This window comes from Mixophyes fleayi, chromosome 2, assembly GCF_038048845.1.
Source record: "Mixophyes fleayi isolate aMixFle1 chromosome 2, aMixFle1.hap1, whole genome shotgun sequence".
Lineage (NCBI taxonomy): Eukaryota > Metazoa > Chordata > Amphibia > Anura > Limnodynastidae > Mixophyes > Mixophyes fleayi.
This window is the reverse complement of record NC_134403.1, coordinates 171,555,696-171,572,738: the sequence shown is the minus strand read 5'-3', so window position 1 is coordinate 171,572,738 and position 17,043 is coordinate 171,555,696. Positions and strand designations below refer to the sequence as shown.

Sequence of the window (17,043 nt, the reverse complement as noted above, 5' to 3'; positions counted from 1 at the left end):
CACATCTCCCCTCACACCTCTACACATCTCCCCTCACACCACTACACATCTCCCTTCACACTACTACACATCTCCCCTCACACCTCTAAACATCTCCCCTCACACTACTACACATCTCCCCTCACACTACTACACATCTCCCCTCACACCTCTACACATCTCCCCTCACACCTCTAAACATCTCCCCTCACACCTCTAAACATCTCCCCTCACACTACTACACATCTCCCCTCACACCTCTGCACATCTCCCCTCACACTACTACACATCTCCCCTCACACTACTACACATCTCCCCTCACACTACTACACATCTCCCCTCACACCTCTACACATCTCCTCTCACACCACTACACATCTCCCCTCACACCTCTACACATCTCCCCTCACACCTCTATACATCTCCCCTCACACTACTACACATCTCCCCTCACACTACTACACATCTTCCCTCACACCTGTACACATCTCCCCTCACACTACTACACATCTCCCCTCACACTACTACACATCTCCCCTCACACCTCTACACATCTCCCCTCACACCTCTAAACATCTCCCCTCACATCTCTAAACATCTCCCCTCACACTACTACACATCTCCCCTCACACCACTACACATCTCCCTTCACACTACTACACATCTCCCCTCACACCTCTACACATCTCCCCTCACACTACTACACATCTCCCCTCACACTACTACACATCTCCCCTCACACCTCTACACATCTCCCCTCACACCTCTAAACATCTCCCCTCACACCTCTAAACATCTCCCCTCACACTACTACACATCTCCCCTCACACCTCTGCACATCTCCCCTCACACCACTACACATCTCCCTTCACACTACTACACATCTCCCCTCACACTACTACACATCTCCCCTCACACTACTACACATCTCCCCTCACACTACTACACATCTCCCCTCACACTACTACACATCTCCCCTCACACCTCTACACATCTCCCCTCACACCACTACACATCTCCCCTCACACCTCTACACATCTCCCCTCACACCTCTACACATCTCCCCTCACACTACTACACATCTCCCCTCACACTACTACACATCTCCCCTCACACTACTACACATCTTCCCTCACACCTGTACACATCTCCCCTCACACTACTACACATCTCCCCTCACACTACTACACATCTCCCCTCACACCTCTACACATCTCCCCTCACACTGCTACACATCTCCCCTCACACTACTACACATCTCCCCTCACACCTCTACACATCTACCCTCACACCTCTACACATCTCCCCTCACACTACTACACATCTCCCCTCACACTACTACACATCTACCCTCACACCTCTACACATCTCCCCTCACACTACTACACATCTCCCCTCACACTACTACACATCTCCTCTCACACTCCTCTACACATCTCCCTTCACACCTCTACACATCTCCCCTCACAACTCTGATAATTTAGATGGTTAGCGCCACTGGGGCTGGGACTGATATGAATGATTTACATTTTCTGTAAAGCTCTGTTTAATACTTTGGCACTATATAAAGGTAAATAATAATATTTTTCAATCTATTGTATTGTATTTATTAAAATGCGTATGAATGCCTTTGAGCATGTGTCTTTTTGATTATACAATTCTGGGCGGAAGAAATTGTCTTTTAAGTATCCTTTAACCTGAAGGTGTATCATCCAAACTTGGCATAAGATTTAACTTTGCTAATTGCTTTCTTATGCAATGCATACATTATATATAATACATGATATACATTTATATATGCAAATAATGCCAAGAATCCAGATCAGAACAAGGCAACACATTTTATTCTAAAAAGGCCGTCTTGAATGACAGAAACATACTGTAAAAATTATTGGAAAAAAACTAAAAGGCATTGTTACATATTGTCATATACATTTCTTTTTACAATAATTACATATATCTAACTTCCAATTGAGAAGATTAGTAGTTCATTTGACCCGGAATCTGCATATTCACACCGCCGTAGTCCAACATATACATGGGCCATTGCTGGAATAAAGAAGAACATAGCTGATGAGAGTATATCTTTTAAGTGTGAGAAATACAGTTTTTTGGTTTCTCCTATATTACAAGTCCTTCTGGGAGCAAACCGGGTCGGATTCCTTCACCCAAAATACATGGTCCATATGCAATATTTCTCAATTAACTGCTAAGTTAGAGAAACAGATATAAGTGTAGCCTTATATAACAAAAAGAGAAACAGTACATTTATTTCAATTATGTGGCATAGCAAGACACATGTGAGTGAGTAGAGAACAAGAGCTGCAGAGCTGGATTACGGGCAGGGCAACTGGCTAGTCGTCCGGTGGCACCCATAAACTTTCCCCACTGCCGATCACTTTGCCCCTCTGGTTCGGCAACACGGCAGACAATCTATTAAGAGAACCGTGCCCGAGTTGCTCTAACTCTGGTTCTGCAACCCCACCTCCAATTCCCTGTTAAAGGATAAAAAGTGATGGAGCCTTTCCACTGCATGTAGCTCTTGGAGAGATAGCAAACTTACACTGTTTAAGTATGGAGAGCAGAACGGTTGGCTGATTGAGTGCTGATCATCAGTCACCCTCCAGTCAACGCTCACCATGACTGGCTGGCAGGTCACAATGGATGTCTCTGACAGGACTTTATCTGACTGCAGGAAATTTTATTGGCAAGGGCTCCCACAAGTTTGTTACCCTGGGACCCCAACAACCCTTACTCCGGCCCTGAAGGGCTGTGTTAAATGTAATCCAACGCTCCATAGTAAATCTCTAGGCCACTGATGGACAATCACATCTTTTTCAGGGACCTCATATATTGCTTTTTATCTCTCTACTAGGCTACACATCTCCAAAGAAGTAGTGAATTTTCAAATGTATTTTGGTGCTAGAATCATTAGAGGGCCTAATTTGTCCTTAGTTACAAAATGAGTTAATTGTTATTTTTCCTGTGTATTTGGATATAAGACAAACACAATAAAAGATAAAACTACAGCCTTAAAGCAATCCAAACATGTTTAGCTGAAGCAGGCAGATCATTTACACCCCTCATAGTGAAATCAAACCATGAACATGCCTGTACAACTGCTATTTAGCCTATTGATGTTGGTAAAATCATTTGTGCCAAAAGCACCAACATCTTTATAGACTATTATTTATATTTTACACAATTTGATTGTGAGACTATTTTACACTGTAAGACGGATACTACACTATGGCTAGTATTGCTGTGTCACAATGCTGTGGCCACTGGCTCTATTCCAACCAGAGTCCTATCTGTGTGGGGTTTGTATGTTCTCCCCATGTTTGTGTGGGCTTCCTCTGGGTGCTCCGGTTTCCTCCCACACTCCAAAAACATGCTATTAGATTAATGTTATTGAGTTTGTGTGTGTGGTGGAGAATCTAGACGGCAAACTCCATTTAGTCAGGAACTCATGCGCATTCATAATCAAACATCATCTGCAAAAATACTGGGTAATATGTTGGTGCAATATAAATAAAGATTAATAATAATTAGAGTGAAATGTTTAATTTTTCTAGTAAGTAAATAGAACTGAAAACTGGTAAATAAATGTATCATGCTGCATTTTTTTCCCAATATGTTTTTTTCTAAGATGCTGGCATTTTATTTCGTCCATCAATCGATCTCTTGGGTTGAAGCACAGGTGTCTTTGCATAGTTTATATCTATTGTTTAAGAGTATAGGCCCCAATAATTGGGTCACCCTATTTTTAACAAATATTAAGCATTTGCTGCAAAAGCAGCTGTAATTATGAAGTTTCAGAGTTTTGGCATATTTCCTAGGCAAATGCTATAGAGAGCAGAAAAAGAACCTATACACGTACCACTAGTGACATTGGATGTGCTGAAGAGATGGGATCTACATTGGAAGAGGAAGAGGATGAGGATGATGAAGAGCTGGACGATGTTGAGGATACAGAGTTCCCTTCAGAAATTCTCTTCTTTTTGCGCTTGGGAGCAAGGCTGTCTTTATCTGCATAAGAAAATTGACGTTTATATCCAGTATATAAAGACTATATTAATCAAAAGTGGAAAGTCTGCTCAGTTTGTTACAATTATTATAAATAATGCTTAGATATATGCATAGTGGTATTGAATAGCAATACTAATAGCTAGAAACATGACACAGAACACCCTAAATAGTAAATCAAATCATACTTAGAGGGGTTCTCCATTCAAAAGAATAAACCCATTTGTTTATTATCCATTCTTCCCACAAAGATCATTATCTGTTTATTTACAACTATCGGCTGGTATTCAAGTGTTAATTAATTGGTAATTAGATACTGTACACTGCTAAACTTGCAAGGAATCTGTTTGACTAGTTTGCAGATCAGCATTGGAAAGCATAATTATTGCCTCCTTGTCATGTGATAATAGCACATTAAAGGGACACTTAACATTATGTTGTGATATCAAATATAACATCTCTATTAGGGAAACAGACTACACTGAAACACAGATCTGTAGAATCATCAAATTAATCAGGATCATACATCAATTGTGACTGTCAAAAAATGTGGTTAGATGATAACCACAATACTATAGTGTACAATAATTGATTGACTACAGCAATTGGACCCACAGAACCTACATAGGTGTGCCATTAGGCTGGATATGTCAAACGTAGCGAAATTGGACAGATATAGTTGGTCAGACTGAGGACCTGATTCATTAAGGAACATAAATGCTAATATGTCTCGTATTTTGCGTTAAATCGCTCTGCGAATGCCTAGAACCAGACTATATGCCAACGAACGCAGAAACATCTGATTAATCTTCGAGCACAAAGGACCCTTCAGACAGCCTGCGATTTCAGAGGCGGAACGGACATATATACATAGGTCAATTTGCAAGGGTGAGAGGGAGCGCCAAGCATGTGTGCATGCAGCAGCGTCTGATTCAAGCTTTAGAATCTCAAAACTACAGGTCAGGTGTGAGTGCCAATTACTAGTGATGATGGTCACGTATACCTGCTAGAACGTGTTTGCAATCAAGAGCAAATGTAAACATGTATGTTATGTACAGTAGACAATTAGAGCATCCTTATAAATATATTTTATGGGGGGGGGGGAACCTTTTACATTAATGACAAAACTAATTAATTTCATTAATGACAAACAACTAATAATATAATGTATATAAGAAGAGCACATCTGTGTCTTAAAATTGATCTATTTAACATAAATATTGGTTGTGTTTCTTAGTATGTTTACTATAAAAAGCATCAAGCCTGGATGTTTACATGGCAATATGAAAAGGGCTCCCCATGCCAAGCAGCAAATAAATAAGAATCAGGGCTCCATGTATGTTGACTGTAAATAAACAATAGCCAAAATCAACTAATTATACCATGTTTTACATACCTATTTGTGGCGTTGGCTCAATACAGATCTCTGAAACTGGCCTGAAAATACGAATGTAAAGTAAACTCTCATTAGTATACAAAGACAAAAAAATGGGCATCTAGATTAAATGGAGAATATAGATAGACAGAGACTATTACTAAATAGATAGGGATCCCTCACTACTTTTGTGAGCAGTCCCTAAAATGTGTACTTTAACTTATGATCTAAAATTTAGTGTGATGCTAAGAGACTTGTGTGTCAACATTATAGCCATTTGTATCCTGATGCACTGAGACTTTGCACCAGGTTACAATCCTTTACTTCTGTAATATGTTAACAAATGGAACATCCCCTACTAAAATCCTAAGTTTTTATTTTGTACACTAGTACTTGCAAATTAAGGGGTCTATTTTCAAAGGGTGCGATGAGCCATACAAACTGAGAAAATAGCAGTTTTCTCTGTAAAATGGCCATCATAGATTTCCCCCACCATAACCCATTTATCCTTTCTTAACACAGACCCCCATATTTTGATATGGGGACAGCAAATTTATCCAGTTTACATAACTGCGAAATGCTTTTCTTTTCACAGCTAAGCTGAAAATCTCAGGATAGAGTTAGGCACCGATCGTGCAGAGACTGCTAGACTGACATTTATGCATCCGGAGCCTTTCCCATAATTGAACTGCACATGACCAAATATTTTGCCGGCGCTATGCATAGTGGATCATTCGGAAGGAAGAGCCATCGCTTCTGACCATAAAGGAGTGATGCGAAGCCCCCTCCTCTATCGCAGAGATGGACTTTGCATTGCATTGCGAAGAAGGTACTTTTTCATAAAGTTCTGCAATACTACTTTATTCATTATGCTGCGATACATAATGATGCCTATCACAGTACACTACACATGCATAGTACATAGAGCACTAACTTTTGTTGTCCTATACATGAGCTTGAGGCTTTTAAGCCAATAAATTTAAATTAGCTCAGTTTACAAACAGAGACAAATGCATTCACTGGTGCCACTTACTACAGATATGAACAGACTCTTGAGGGTTACTCCACCTCAAACAATAGTTTAATATTTCCTTAAAATCATTATACTTGGCACCAAAACTTTCTAGACACTTTCTGACATTTAAATAGGACCTCTGCCTAAAATCATCAGTTAAAGACTCAGACATGGCTGTTGCTGCCATTTCAGAGATGTCCCATGTATAACTGCTTAGCAACTCTAGCAAACATAACATAACACTCCTTGGCAACATCTGTAGCCATGTCTAACTCTTCAAATGAAGATTTCAATTCAATTATCAGAAGTTGTTCCAGTAAGTTATAGTATAACACATAATGGTTTTACGAAGATAAACACATTTTATTTTCTTAACCATTTGTGAGTGGATTTACACTTTAAGGCTCTCCTGGTGAAAGCACAGATGGTCTATATACTGCATCATAGATTTTAATTCACTAGTTATAACATTGCAACACTTCTCATTCATAGTACTTACTAAGCAATATAGTAAGACATACTGGGCTTTTGCGCTATGGAATTTTCTGGTGCTATATAAATAAATGTTGATGATGATGTTGATACTGAACTTCTGATTAAAAATAATTTACTAAGGAGTAACATACTTACTGCAACTGGTTTATTATCACCATATGAATGTTCTCCCGAGCTTTTAGGATTTTTTCCAACCGATTGATGTCATAAGTATTTGGATTCCTGAAGGGTATGTCATTTGGCAGTCCAGTTATTTCTATAGAGTCGGGATTATCCCTGATTAACTTGTAAGGTACCAACACTGGTCGACCCAACCCGAGCGCCTCACCTGCACCAATCAGAGCCTATTGTGAATGTTCAGTATTTATCAAATAGAGAAAAAAGAAGATAGCACAAGCACTTTAATAGAAATTGTAAAACTACAAAACATTTTAAACTTGTGAAAAAAGGTTTTACAAGGTGTGAGCAGACCCAGTGCAGAAAACTCCAACTACCAAAACAGAAACATATATTTTTTTAAAAAGTAGCCTTGTGATGGGTCTTTCTCTAGGCCTAGTGCAGCTCTTTGACCAGTGTGTATGAATGTAATCAGACTAACCATATTTTTCATTAAAGAACTCTTTAACTTGCTCTCGGAGAATTACTTTTTCACCTAATCTGTTGGCATCTTCATCATCTGAAAGAATAACGTCACATATTTGACATCAGCCATGTAATTATTCGCATATACACAGTAAGATTGCGTGGATGGACATGTGTGTGTAGCTCACAAGCAAGCTGGAGGCTACAGGCCTCATATAATGGATGGCTCTGCATAGATGGTTGAAAAGATTGTTATCTAAAGTATGTTTTAAAAAGTGCATTCATACTTCTTATTGTTATCTCCATAAAATTGTTACTTTATCAGCATTTCAATGGATTACAATGATAAACAGTATTAGTGTGCATATACAAAATTATTCTCAATATAACAAAGTTAAAGCAAATATCTTACCAGGTCTTGGGATGAGCCCCTGAAATGGCCTAGAAAACAAACAAAAGAAACACTAATGCAAACATGTTTGCTATTTATACACACTACACATAGAAAAGACTGTGCAGCATTCGAGAAACTAAGCAAACGAGATTGCAAATAGATTTACTTTCTATGATATTACTAAGAGCTGTTTGCTAGAGCAATATTGATGGATAATATGTTTGAAAACAAAAGGATATTATCCCCTTAAATTGATGACTACATAAATCTGCCTTGCCTGTGTACAGGGGAGGGCTGTCAAAGTTCAGCCAAGGGGGCAAGACTCAGCTCAGCAGCCTATTTTAAAGGACAAAGAGTGCTGGTGGCCCATTGACCCAGCCCAAGATAGCTCCCTATGGGACCGGCCGGGGGGGCATATGCTCCCCTGCCCCCCCAGCTCAGCCTGTCCCTGCCTCTGTAGAATATGAAAACTGAATATCACGATGTATGTAAAGAACCAAGTTTATGGCAGTTTGAGCACCAAATGCATGTTATATTACTCAGTCATGGAAAGTATACTGGCAACTAACTTCCATGAACGTACCTTGTAACCGTGAATCTGATTTTATCTGCCACAGCTAATATCCTTTCTAGATTCTGTGATCCAAAGGTACAAGGCTTCCGGAAAGGAATTCCAGGAGGCAGCCCTTCTATTATTACAGAGCCGGGATTACTCTTGATCCGCTTGTAAGGTACCTGTACTGGGTACTTGATCCCAAGGGCTTCACCTGGAACAAAATACAGGCACACTGTTATTGTTGTAACTGGTGCTGATATACACAAGAAAAAGATGCTGCTGCTGAAAACTACTCAAACCTCCAAAATAGAAATAAATGTGTCTGCTAGCCCAGATCACTCAGTGAAGAACTACGTACAAGCATATTTCATATTTTGAGGGGTTTTGGAGTGGTCTGATGAAATAAAGATATTAATCACAAGAGAAATATTAAACCTTGAGATAATTGTATAAATAATAATAATAATAATAATTTATATACTGTATAGAGTATATAAAAAAAAATCATTTGTCATATTTAAATAAGACTGCAGGGATGAAAATAAATGTAACACAAAATGGTAATATATTAATAATATATAAATATTTTAACTATTCTACATTACTAGAGCTATAAGGAAATAAATTACCATATTTCTTCTTTTTGCATTACAGGGGCATTTTAAAAATTAGAGCACACAAAAAAAGAGAGTGTAACATACATCAATTTCTATACATAAAGATTTGTGGTTAATTAAGTCTAAAATGACCTAAAATAGTTGTCTTAACAGTGTGTATTGGTACCATAAAAGCCCATGTACTATACAAAGATTGTTTGTAGAGGAAAAACTCTTCATAGGTGGTGTATATCTGATCTGTGACATATCCTTACTCAACAATGCAACTTCCACATACTCACCATATTTTTTGTTGAACAGGTCTTGTACTTGTTCTCGCAGAGTATTGGCAATATCGATTCGTGAGAGTCTGGCATCATAGGTCTCTAGAAGAAAACAGTGTTTTACATTAGGTTTATATTATTACATTTTTAATTAACTCAGATATCATAAAAATGATGCAGCAGGTATGAGTGTTTAGGCACACACATGAGCTGCTCCAAGCAACAGGACCTTCATTCGTGTAGCCAAATCAGACGAGATATGGACATTCAGCTCTTCAGCTTCTGGATCATTTCCAGTTTCACAGAGGCCTGTTAGAGTGGTCAAATTATTACTGCTATCTGCCTGTTTGTGCGGTCATCTTTCGACCACATTTTCCACCATGGCTTATCAATGACTTGGGATCATATTTATTTATTTGTGAGAAGGGTGCACATGCTATGATAATAAAGGCCTGTTATTGGCTGTCATAGTGCTGGTCTATGGGATGATTTGATCAACCAATTTAGTCAATAATTGTGAGATCTAAACATCTTGTCTGGCCAACCAAATTATCCACACAGGTCACCTGATGAGTTTGTTCACACAATGATTATATATTAAATAACATACTGTTATCTGAACATAATGGCTAATGCTACTGGGTATTCAATTTGGTCTTTATTCAAAATTTGGTTGCCATGTGCGTGCTTCTCTAATTTGTTTGTTCAGCCACCAAGTCAGCCTGCCTCATTGATTATTGGTGTGTTGGTTAAGGACAGTGTAATGTTAGAATTTGAATATATATTACCCCAATTATTGATTGTATGATTTTACAGAAAACTCTAGTTAAACAAAGCAGAAATAAAAAGAAAATAATAATTAGTCTTATTTACTAACACCACACAATGCAGAATAGGGCTTCTACATGTGTGTGCTTAAATGTGCTTGCCTTATCCAAAATTCCGGTCAGAGATGGTAAAACTCTGTCATTTCTAGCACGACTTATCTACATTCCATGTGCCCACTCCCACACAACTTCTAGTACTTTGAATGAGTTTAATAGGAGATCCTCACATAGACTCCATATTGAAGTACACTTATTGTATGTCCAGTAACAGCTACCATACAGTGGATTTCAGTGCGACATCAGACTATGGCCACCTTCTGCACAATAGAAAATGATGTTAATTATTATTGCACTAGTGTATTAGTTGAAATTGTATGTAACTAAATTATTTAAACTCCTCATCAATCTTTTACTTTGAGAAACTTTTACACTGAGAAAATACATCCTGTAATAATTTATAAGATATAAAACCTCCTTAGTTGCTTTTGACCAGTGCTCATCTCTTTCATACAATATCGTAAAAGGCTACGATGTATATTTTCGCACCTTTTAAAACTATGATATTAAACTATTTTTTTAGCAAGCTCACAAAGGCAATATTCATCCAGGCCCGTCGTTATACAATATTATGTTACAGAAAATGGGCTACCTTTGTAGGCGTATAGATAAAGGGGTTCTTACCTTGAAAGTTAGTTCTCTTGTTGCTTTCATCCAATATGGAATCATGACAATCTTTATCACTGGTTCCTGAAAATATTGATTACAAATAAAGATTATTGCATATTTGTAAATAATTTCAGAGGCACAAGCACTCTGCTACTATAAGAGATATTGCATTAAGTCAATTAGGTTTCTGAAAATAAACTACTCTGTGCAGAATATAATAAGATCAATGGCATTTGGAACACATACATTTCATGAGTTCAGAATGCACATCCCTGACAACAAAGACACAACTTTTAAACAGCAACAATCACTTGGCGGCATATGTAAAGAACTTAATGCTCATATCATAAATGTACCATAGACATTACATGTACCATAGACATTACACCGAATACTGTTAAAAATGTGACATTATAAATTGTAACTGAAAATGTCTACAGGTCATATTTAATGGTTCTTTTACTGCAAAATAAATACTTGATTATGACAAAATTTCCCCTACCCATAGACTACACCTCTAAAATGTTGCATTTTCACACATGGATAAAGTTTACAGGATGGTTTTGGAAGGCAATAAGGAGATAATGCGAGTTGCCAGATGTCCCTAACATCCAGGTCCAGTTCCAGGTGTTAAAGATATGTAAATTACTTTACTGTTTATTATTGATCAAGTGCCTTTTATTTTTTTATAAATATAAATCTATCTATCTATCTATATATATATATATATATATATATATATATATATATATATATATATATTATAGTAGTATTTAACCGAATAAATATTTTAACCAAGGTCAGTAAACATATAATAATGTGGAATTGTAGTGCATTCAGGTCCACCTAGATAGTACTGCCTTTACAGGCTTAGATGTACCTGATCAACAGCAAATATGAATTATGGAACACAGACAAAAACAATGGAGGTCATTTATAAAGCACAAATGCAGTTTTGAACCCACCTTGTGCCTCAATTTGTGCACATGCACCTAGATTTTTGCCTGGTCAGATAGGTTTATGAAGAGAGTTAGCTGCATTTGCATAGGGGCAGAAGACTGCACAGAGGGAAGGAGTTTGGAGTTTGGCAGAGTGATGATATTCTTAGTGATTCACAAAGTACATGCACCTCTGTGGCCAGGTTCCCCATTACCCTACACCGCGCATGTACTGTTGGACATGTTTTAATTCAAAGACTGGCGTTGCAATGCCTTGTGGGTATAATACATGAATATGTACTAGATGCAGTACCCCCATGAATAAATGTATAGTGTTGTAATTGATTTAAAAGTTAAAAAATACATTTAGAGTGGGGGAGGAACCTGGGGGGCCCAATTGATGAGGAAATGTGGACTAGAATAAGAGACTGTTGCTCCAGGGCCTCTATCTCTACTTTGATTAAAGAAAACTTGTATAAAATAAAAAGAAGCTGGTATACATAAGATGTTTCCAAGTTCCCCCCCCCTCCGCAATTGTTGTACATTGTACTCTATATTGACCCACATTGTGATTTACAACCTAAACTGGCCCCTTTAAATTAGCCTACGGAGCCTTACTTTTAGTTTATCACTGCATCCTTTTCCCCTTTTCCATTCTTTTCCCTACCATTCTTCTTTTCATTTAAGTAAAAAAATTGTTAAAATGTTAAAATGATACACAGATCATGTTCTTGCCTTTTATTCTTATTTAATTGTTCTGTCTATTCAGTATTGTATTGCTGCTCTCTTGTTGAACATGTCTTACTTATTTACATGTGTGTAGTTGTAATTCTAAAATAATAAGTGTAAAAGACAGATTTAAAACTCCCCATGGTGATCCAGTGGAGATCTGTGTAAATCCAGCTAGGTTATACTGGGTTGCTGCAGTGCCAGATGATTCCCGATCCCTGATGGTCCAGTGAGGAACCAATTCGCCCTGGCATTGACATTTGCCTTTCTTGCTCATTAGTGCTAGCGGGTTGGGTACATATTTCCGGATGAAATAATTCCGACACTAAGTACTGCAGCAAAAAAAATCCGAAGACAATGAGGGCAACATGACAAAAATATACTTACTATGAGACAGACACTGAACATTTCCAACCCGGCTCCTATAAATTGCGACCGCAGAATATGCCGGCTCTTGAAAATGACATCACTTTATATGGCGAGTCAGATGTTCCGTTTTAAAGCGGCAAAGTTTTGGTGTGACATCTAAAGATAAATGTCCCAACCCAAACTTATTAGCACCAGGGTGGAGAGGGGGGCAGAACCCACTCTAACCCTGGCAGTGCATGGACAGGGATGAACCCCTCCTCCCTTATAACTGACTTCATTATTAAAAGTGTGAACAAGGTCCAGGCTGATTCACCTGCAAGAGAAGTGAATAAGCCTGCACTAGTTAAAAGGGACAGGGGACTGGATTAGCACCTGCCAACATGTGTGTAAAAACTGTATTTAAAGGGAAGGTATAGCCTCTCGTGAGTGTGTACACCCACTACCTTTAAGTAGGTGTTGTGTGTAACAGTTCTTTTAACAGTTTCAAATTTTGATAAACAATAAAGATTACTATTCCTAAAGATTGTGTCCTATTCCTGCAAGAACCCTATACCTGTTGAAACCATATGACCTACAGATAGGATCTAACATTCTCCTCCCTTGACTTTCCTGTGTTGAACCCAGCATCCTGACACAGAGCTCTGTCTGCTACCCAGCAGTCTTGAAGTAAGTGGTTAGGAAGTTCCAGCCACAGTCACCAGCAAAGAGGTGTTGCAGCAGCTACACATACTACTGAGTAGGAAGTCGTTTCCAGGTGCTGGTGGTGGCAGCAACTAACTAGGGGCACCATAGTCATGTGCAGTTGACACTCACAGTCAGTAAATGTCTGGTGGCTAAGTAGCAACAGTAAGGGGCATATTCAATTAGGTTTTACGGTCCGCATAGTCAATCCACGGTGCCGCAATAACGTGGATTTTCGTGCGCACCCCATAGGGTTGCGTAGGAAAATCTGCCTTATTGCGGTACTGTATTACCGTTAATACTGTGCACTTTCCGCGGTAACGCGCATTACCTCGGACCGGAAACCTAATTGAATATGCCCCTAAGGGTGCTAAAAAACAGCAGGTTACTGAACGCAAGAGAAATCTGTAATCTAACCCCTCCTAACAGGATGCAGAGTAAGCCCATCACAACCTTTTGTGGAGCAGTGAGGCAATAAGATGTAATTTTGCAGAGTTAGATTAATAATATTATCTTTTTTTTAAAGCCAATCACTGTGCTGTACATTGATATAATCATATTACAAACAAATTACATACCAATGACATAAAACAGAAGGTAAATATAGCCCTGCCCAAACAAGCTTACAATCTAAGAAGTATGGGGAACACTTGATCCATAAGGTAGCAAAATAATAATTGCAGCTGTTGGTGGAGATACACATGTTCATGGACACAGGCATTGTGGCAGTAAAAAAGAACTACCCACACACTGTGACAAACCAGTGCAAAATTAAAGGCGCGCTTTTAGTTTATGGAGGCTGCTCCCGAGTACGGAGAAGAGTCGAGCCTATATATGGCGGAACAACAAGAAGCACAGTTGGATAAACAAGGTATTTTGCATTGCACCTTTGCTGTGATTCATAAATGACCTCCAATGGCTCTCCACGCTAGCTGGGCAAGTTGATTTATTTATACCTTTTTTAAAGCTAGCAATATGTATGCAACATGAATATTATTATACAGTCTTCTTTTAATATTTAATACAAATGAGGCTTGTTATGCCTACAAAATATGCATTGTAAGCAAAAAACCTGCATAACAAAACATACCTAAAGAACCAGGGCTTTCTTCCATACAGTCTTTTAGTCCTTCAGAAATCAGTTCTGGCCTACAAAGACAAATACAAAACGTGCTTAAATTCAGTTTAACAGATGTGAAATGGATCTGTTGATGAAAGAATCCTAAGGGGTTTGAGGGATATATGCCCCATTAGAGGGCATATATTAGAGATAGCATTTACTCTCTCTAAAAAATTGAGTTTTATGTTTAAGGTCTTGAGATGTACCCTATGTGTATGAATTTTCTTTTTTTCTTCTGCTAATCGACGTACAATCCAAGTTACACCTGTATTATTAAAATGTAAAGTGTGTTCATTTATGTCACCATCAAATAAACTTCCTGTCTCTCTCTAAAGGCTCTTAACTGAATTAATATGAAATAAAGCCAACAAATAAAAAAATATATAAACATGCAAAATGCTTGCTACTAAAGGCTTTCTTGGTACACTTGTAATTTAGAACACCATGACTAAAATACTTTTAATTATAAAAAAAGACCCTTGTGTCAAATGGTTAAGCTGTGTTCCTAGCAGTGAATGTAAAAGGAAGAGATTGGTATATGGGTGCATTGTTGCAGGCAAGCAGCAATTATTTTCTTTATCTTCTGTCTAATTTTCTTTCTGGATAACAGATCTATAACCGGTTCATAGATAAGATCCCATATCTCATATATATATATATACATATAAATAGTGTCAACATCAGGACTAAAGATATTTGAGATAAGCATTGTGGAGGCCTTGTTCTTGAGACTTCCTGTCTGTAAGCCTTCTGAAGAGACACCTTGTTGAGTCTTGAATAGCTGATAGCAGAGAAATCACTTGCACTGAGATAGCAAGTCAAGTTGCATACAATGTCCAACATTTCAATTCTGGTCATGTTATGGGAACGTTTACATATCCAGCCGTATTTCACATTTAGTGGCCATTTAAATTTCCCAGTAATTATTGATCTCACATTGTTGTCCACAATATACATATGGATGCAGCACCTGCCTACTTGTAGATAAATAAAATTATTTGCACTTGAGTGTTTGAAAGTGCTTTTCTAGAAGTATTGTCTAAGAGGATGTAAAGGGAAAAGATGCTCATCTCATGAACACCAGATGGCGATTCAGAGCCTTTCCATTGTAAACAATGAAGATTGTAGACTAGAGTAGGGCATACGTTATATATTTTTTTTACTGTATAATAGTTACTGTACTGCATGAGACAGAGAGACAGAGATCAATTTTGCCTCTGATTTTTTATTCACAGAATATGTGACTTAAAAATTATTTTGGAGTTGGACACTGGTGGGACTGTTATACCTTAGTAAAGAGATTGCCAAATCCAGTCTCTAGGGGGCCCTAGCAGTTCATGTTTTCCAAATATCCTTGCTGGAGCACAGGTGTTAGGGCTCCCTGAGGACTGGATTTGTAAGACCTTGGTACAACACAAAGATCTAATGTAGCTTTATACCGCTATTACTTAAAAACAAGCAGGCTTAGTTCCCATATTACCTTTTTACAATAAACTGAATGGCAGACCTATGTTCCAGTATCCTCCGGAGCTTTGCAATTCCAAAGCAGTTTGGACGTCGGAATGAGACCCCGTCAGGAAGGCCCACAACAAACAGATCTTCTGGGTACATCAAGAACTTAGAATACGGCACTTTGACTGGGTGTAAAGCTCCAATCGCTTTTGCTGTTTTTAACAATGACATTAGGAGACAGAAGAATTAATTTGCACACTTTTGAAGGTTTTTTTTGTATATTTTGTAGAAATATCAGCAATGATCATTTTCGTGTCCACGTGAAACAAATCCAGGGGGATATATTTACTAAACTGCAGGTTTGTAAAAGTGGAGATGTTGCCTATAGCAACCTATCAGATTCTAGCTATCATTTATGTAAAATGTACTAAATAAATGAAAAATAGAAGCTGATTGGTTGCTATAGGCAACATCTCCACTTTTTCAGTTTAGTAAATATACCCCCAGAAGTGTAAAAAGGAAGTCCAGGGAGGGTCTCTCACCTTTCTGCGAGCTATTAGGATGTGAGGAAAAGTAAGAACAAGGGCTGATGTATTTTCTATCATTTTGGGGGACATATAAAAATGGGTCCATATAGTGAAAAGGTGATTCTGTTTCTGTGTTATCTATAGTTAAGAAAATAAAGAAAACATCTGATAGGCTGCTATGTGTTACTACACCTTTTTTCAGTCATCTGGGTACCTATTTTTATAGATGGCCCTAATTTTAAATCTTTTGCATTTTCATATTAGTTTGTGTTCTATGTTTAGTGGCATTCACCAAGGGGCAATACTGAAGAAGACACTGCAAAACATGTAAGAAAAATAAATACATTTGCATTACTTAAATAACTATTCACTATAACATCTATAGGTATTGTAAGCTTGCGAGCAGGGCCTTCTCATCTGTTTGTCTGTTTT

The 17,043-nt window shown here is 38.1% G+C and overlaps 1 protein-coding gene across 3 annotated transcripts in view; it reads right to left on the bottom strand.

Moving 5' to 3' along the window:
- Positions 1 to 1,801: 1,801 nt before the first annotated feature.
- Positions 1,802 to 17,043, bottom strand: part of GTF2IRD1 (GTF2I repeat domain containing 1) — a 99,417-nt gene continuing 84,175 nt past the window's right edge. For all 3 annotated transcript variants that reach the window (XM_075194991.1, XM_075194993.1, XM_075194992.1), the window contains exons 17-27: positions 16,113 to 16,296; positions 14,603 to 14,661; positions 10,811 to 10,876; positions 9,321 to 9,404; positions 8,450 to 8,633; positions 7,885 to 7,913; positions 7,489 to 7,566; positions 7,026 to 7,218; positions 5,402 to 5,442; positions 3,860 to 4,008; positions 1,802 to 2,028 (exon numbers count right to left, since the gene is read on the bottom strand). In XM_075194991.1, the coding sequence (XP_075051092.1) occupies positions 1,960 to 2,028; positions 3,860 to 4,008; positions 5,402 to 5,442; positions 7,026 to 7,218; positions 7,489 to 7,566; positions 7,885 to 7,913; positions 8,450 to 8,633; positions 9,321 to 9,404; positions 10,811 to 10,876; positions 14,603 to 14,661; positions 16,113 to 16,296 (1,136 nt within the window). In that variant the 3' untranslated portion in view covers positions 1,802 to 1,959. The remainder of the gene's footprint in view (positions 2,029 to 3,859; positions 4,009 to 5,401; positions 5,443 to 7,025; positions 7,219 to 7,488; positions 7,567 to 7,884; positions 7,914 to 8,449; positions 8,634 to 9,320; positions 9,405 to 10,810; positions 10,877 to 14,602; positions 14,662 to 16,112; positions 16,297 to 17,043) is intronic.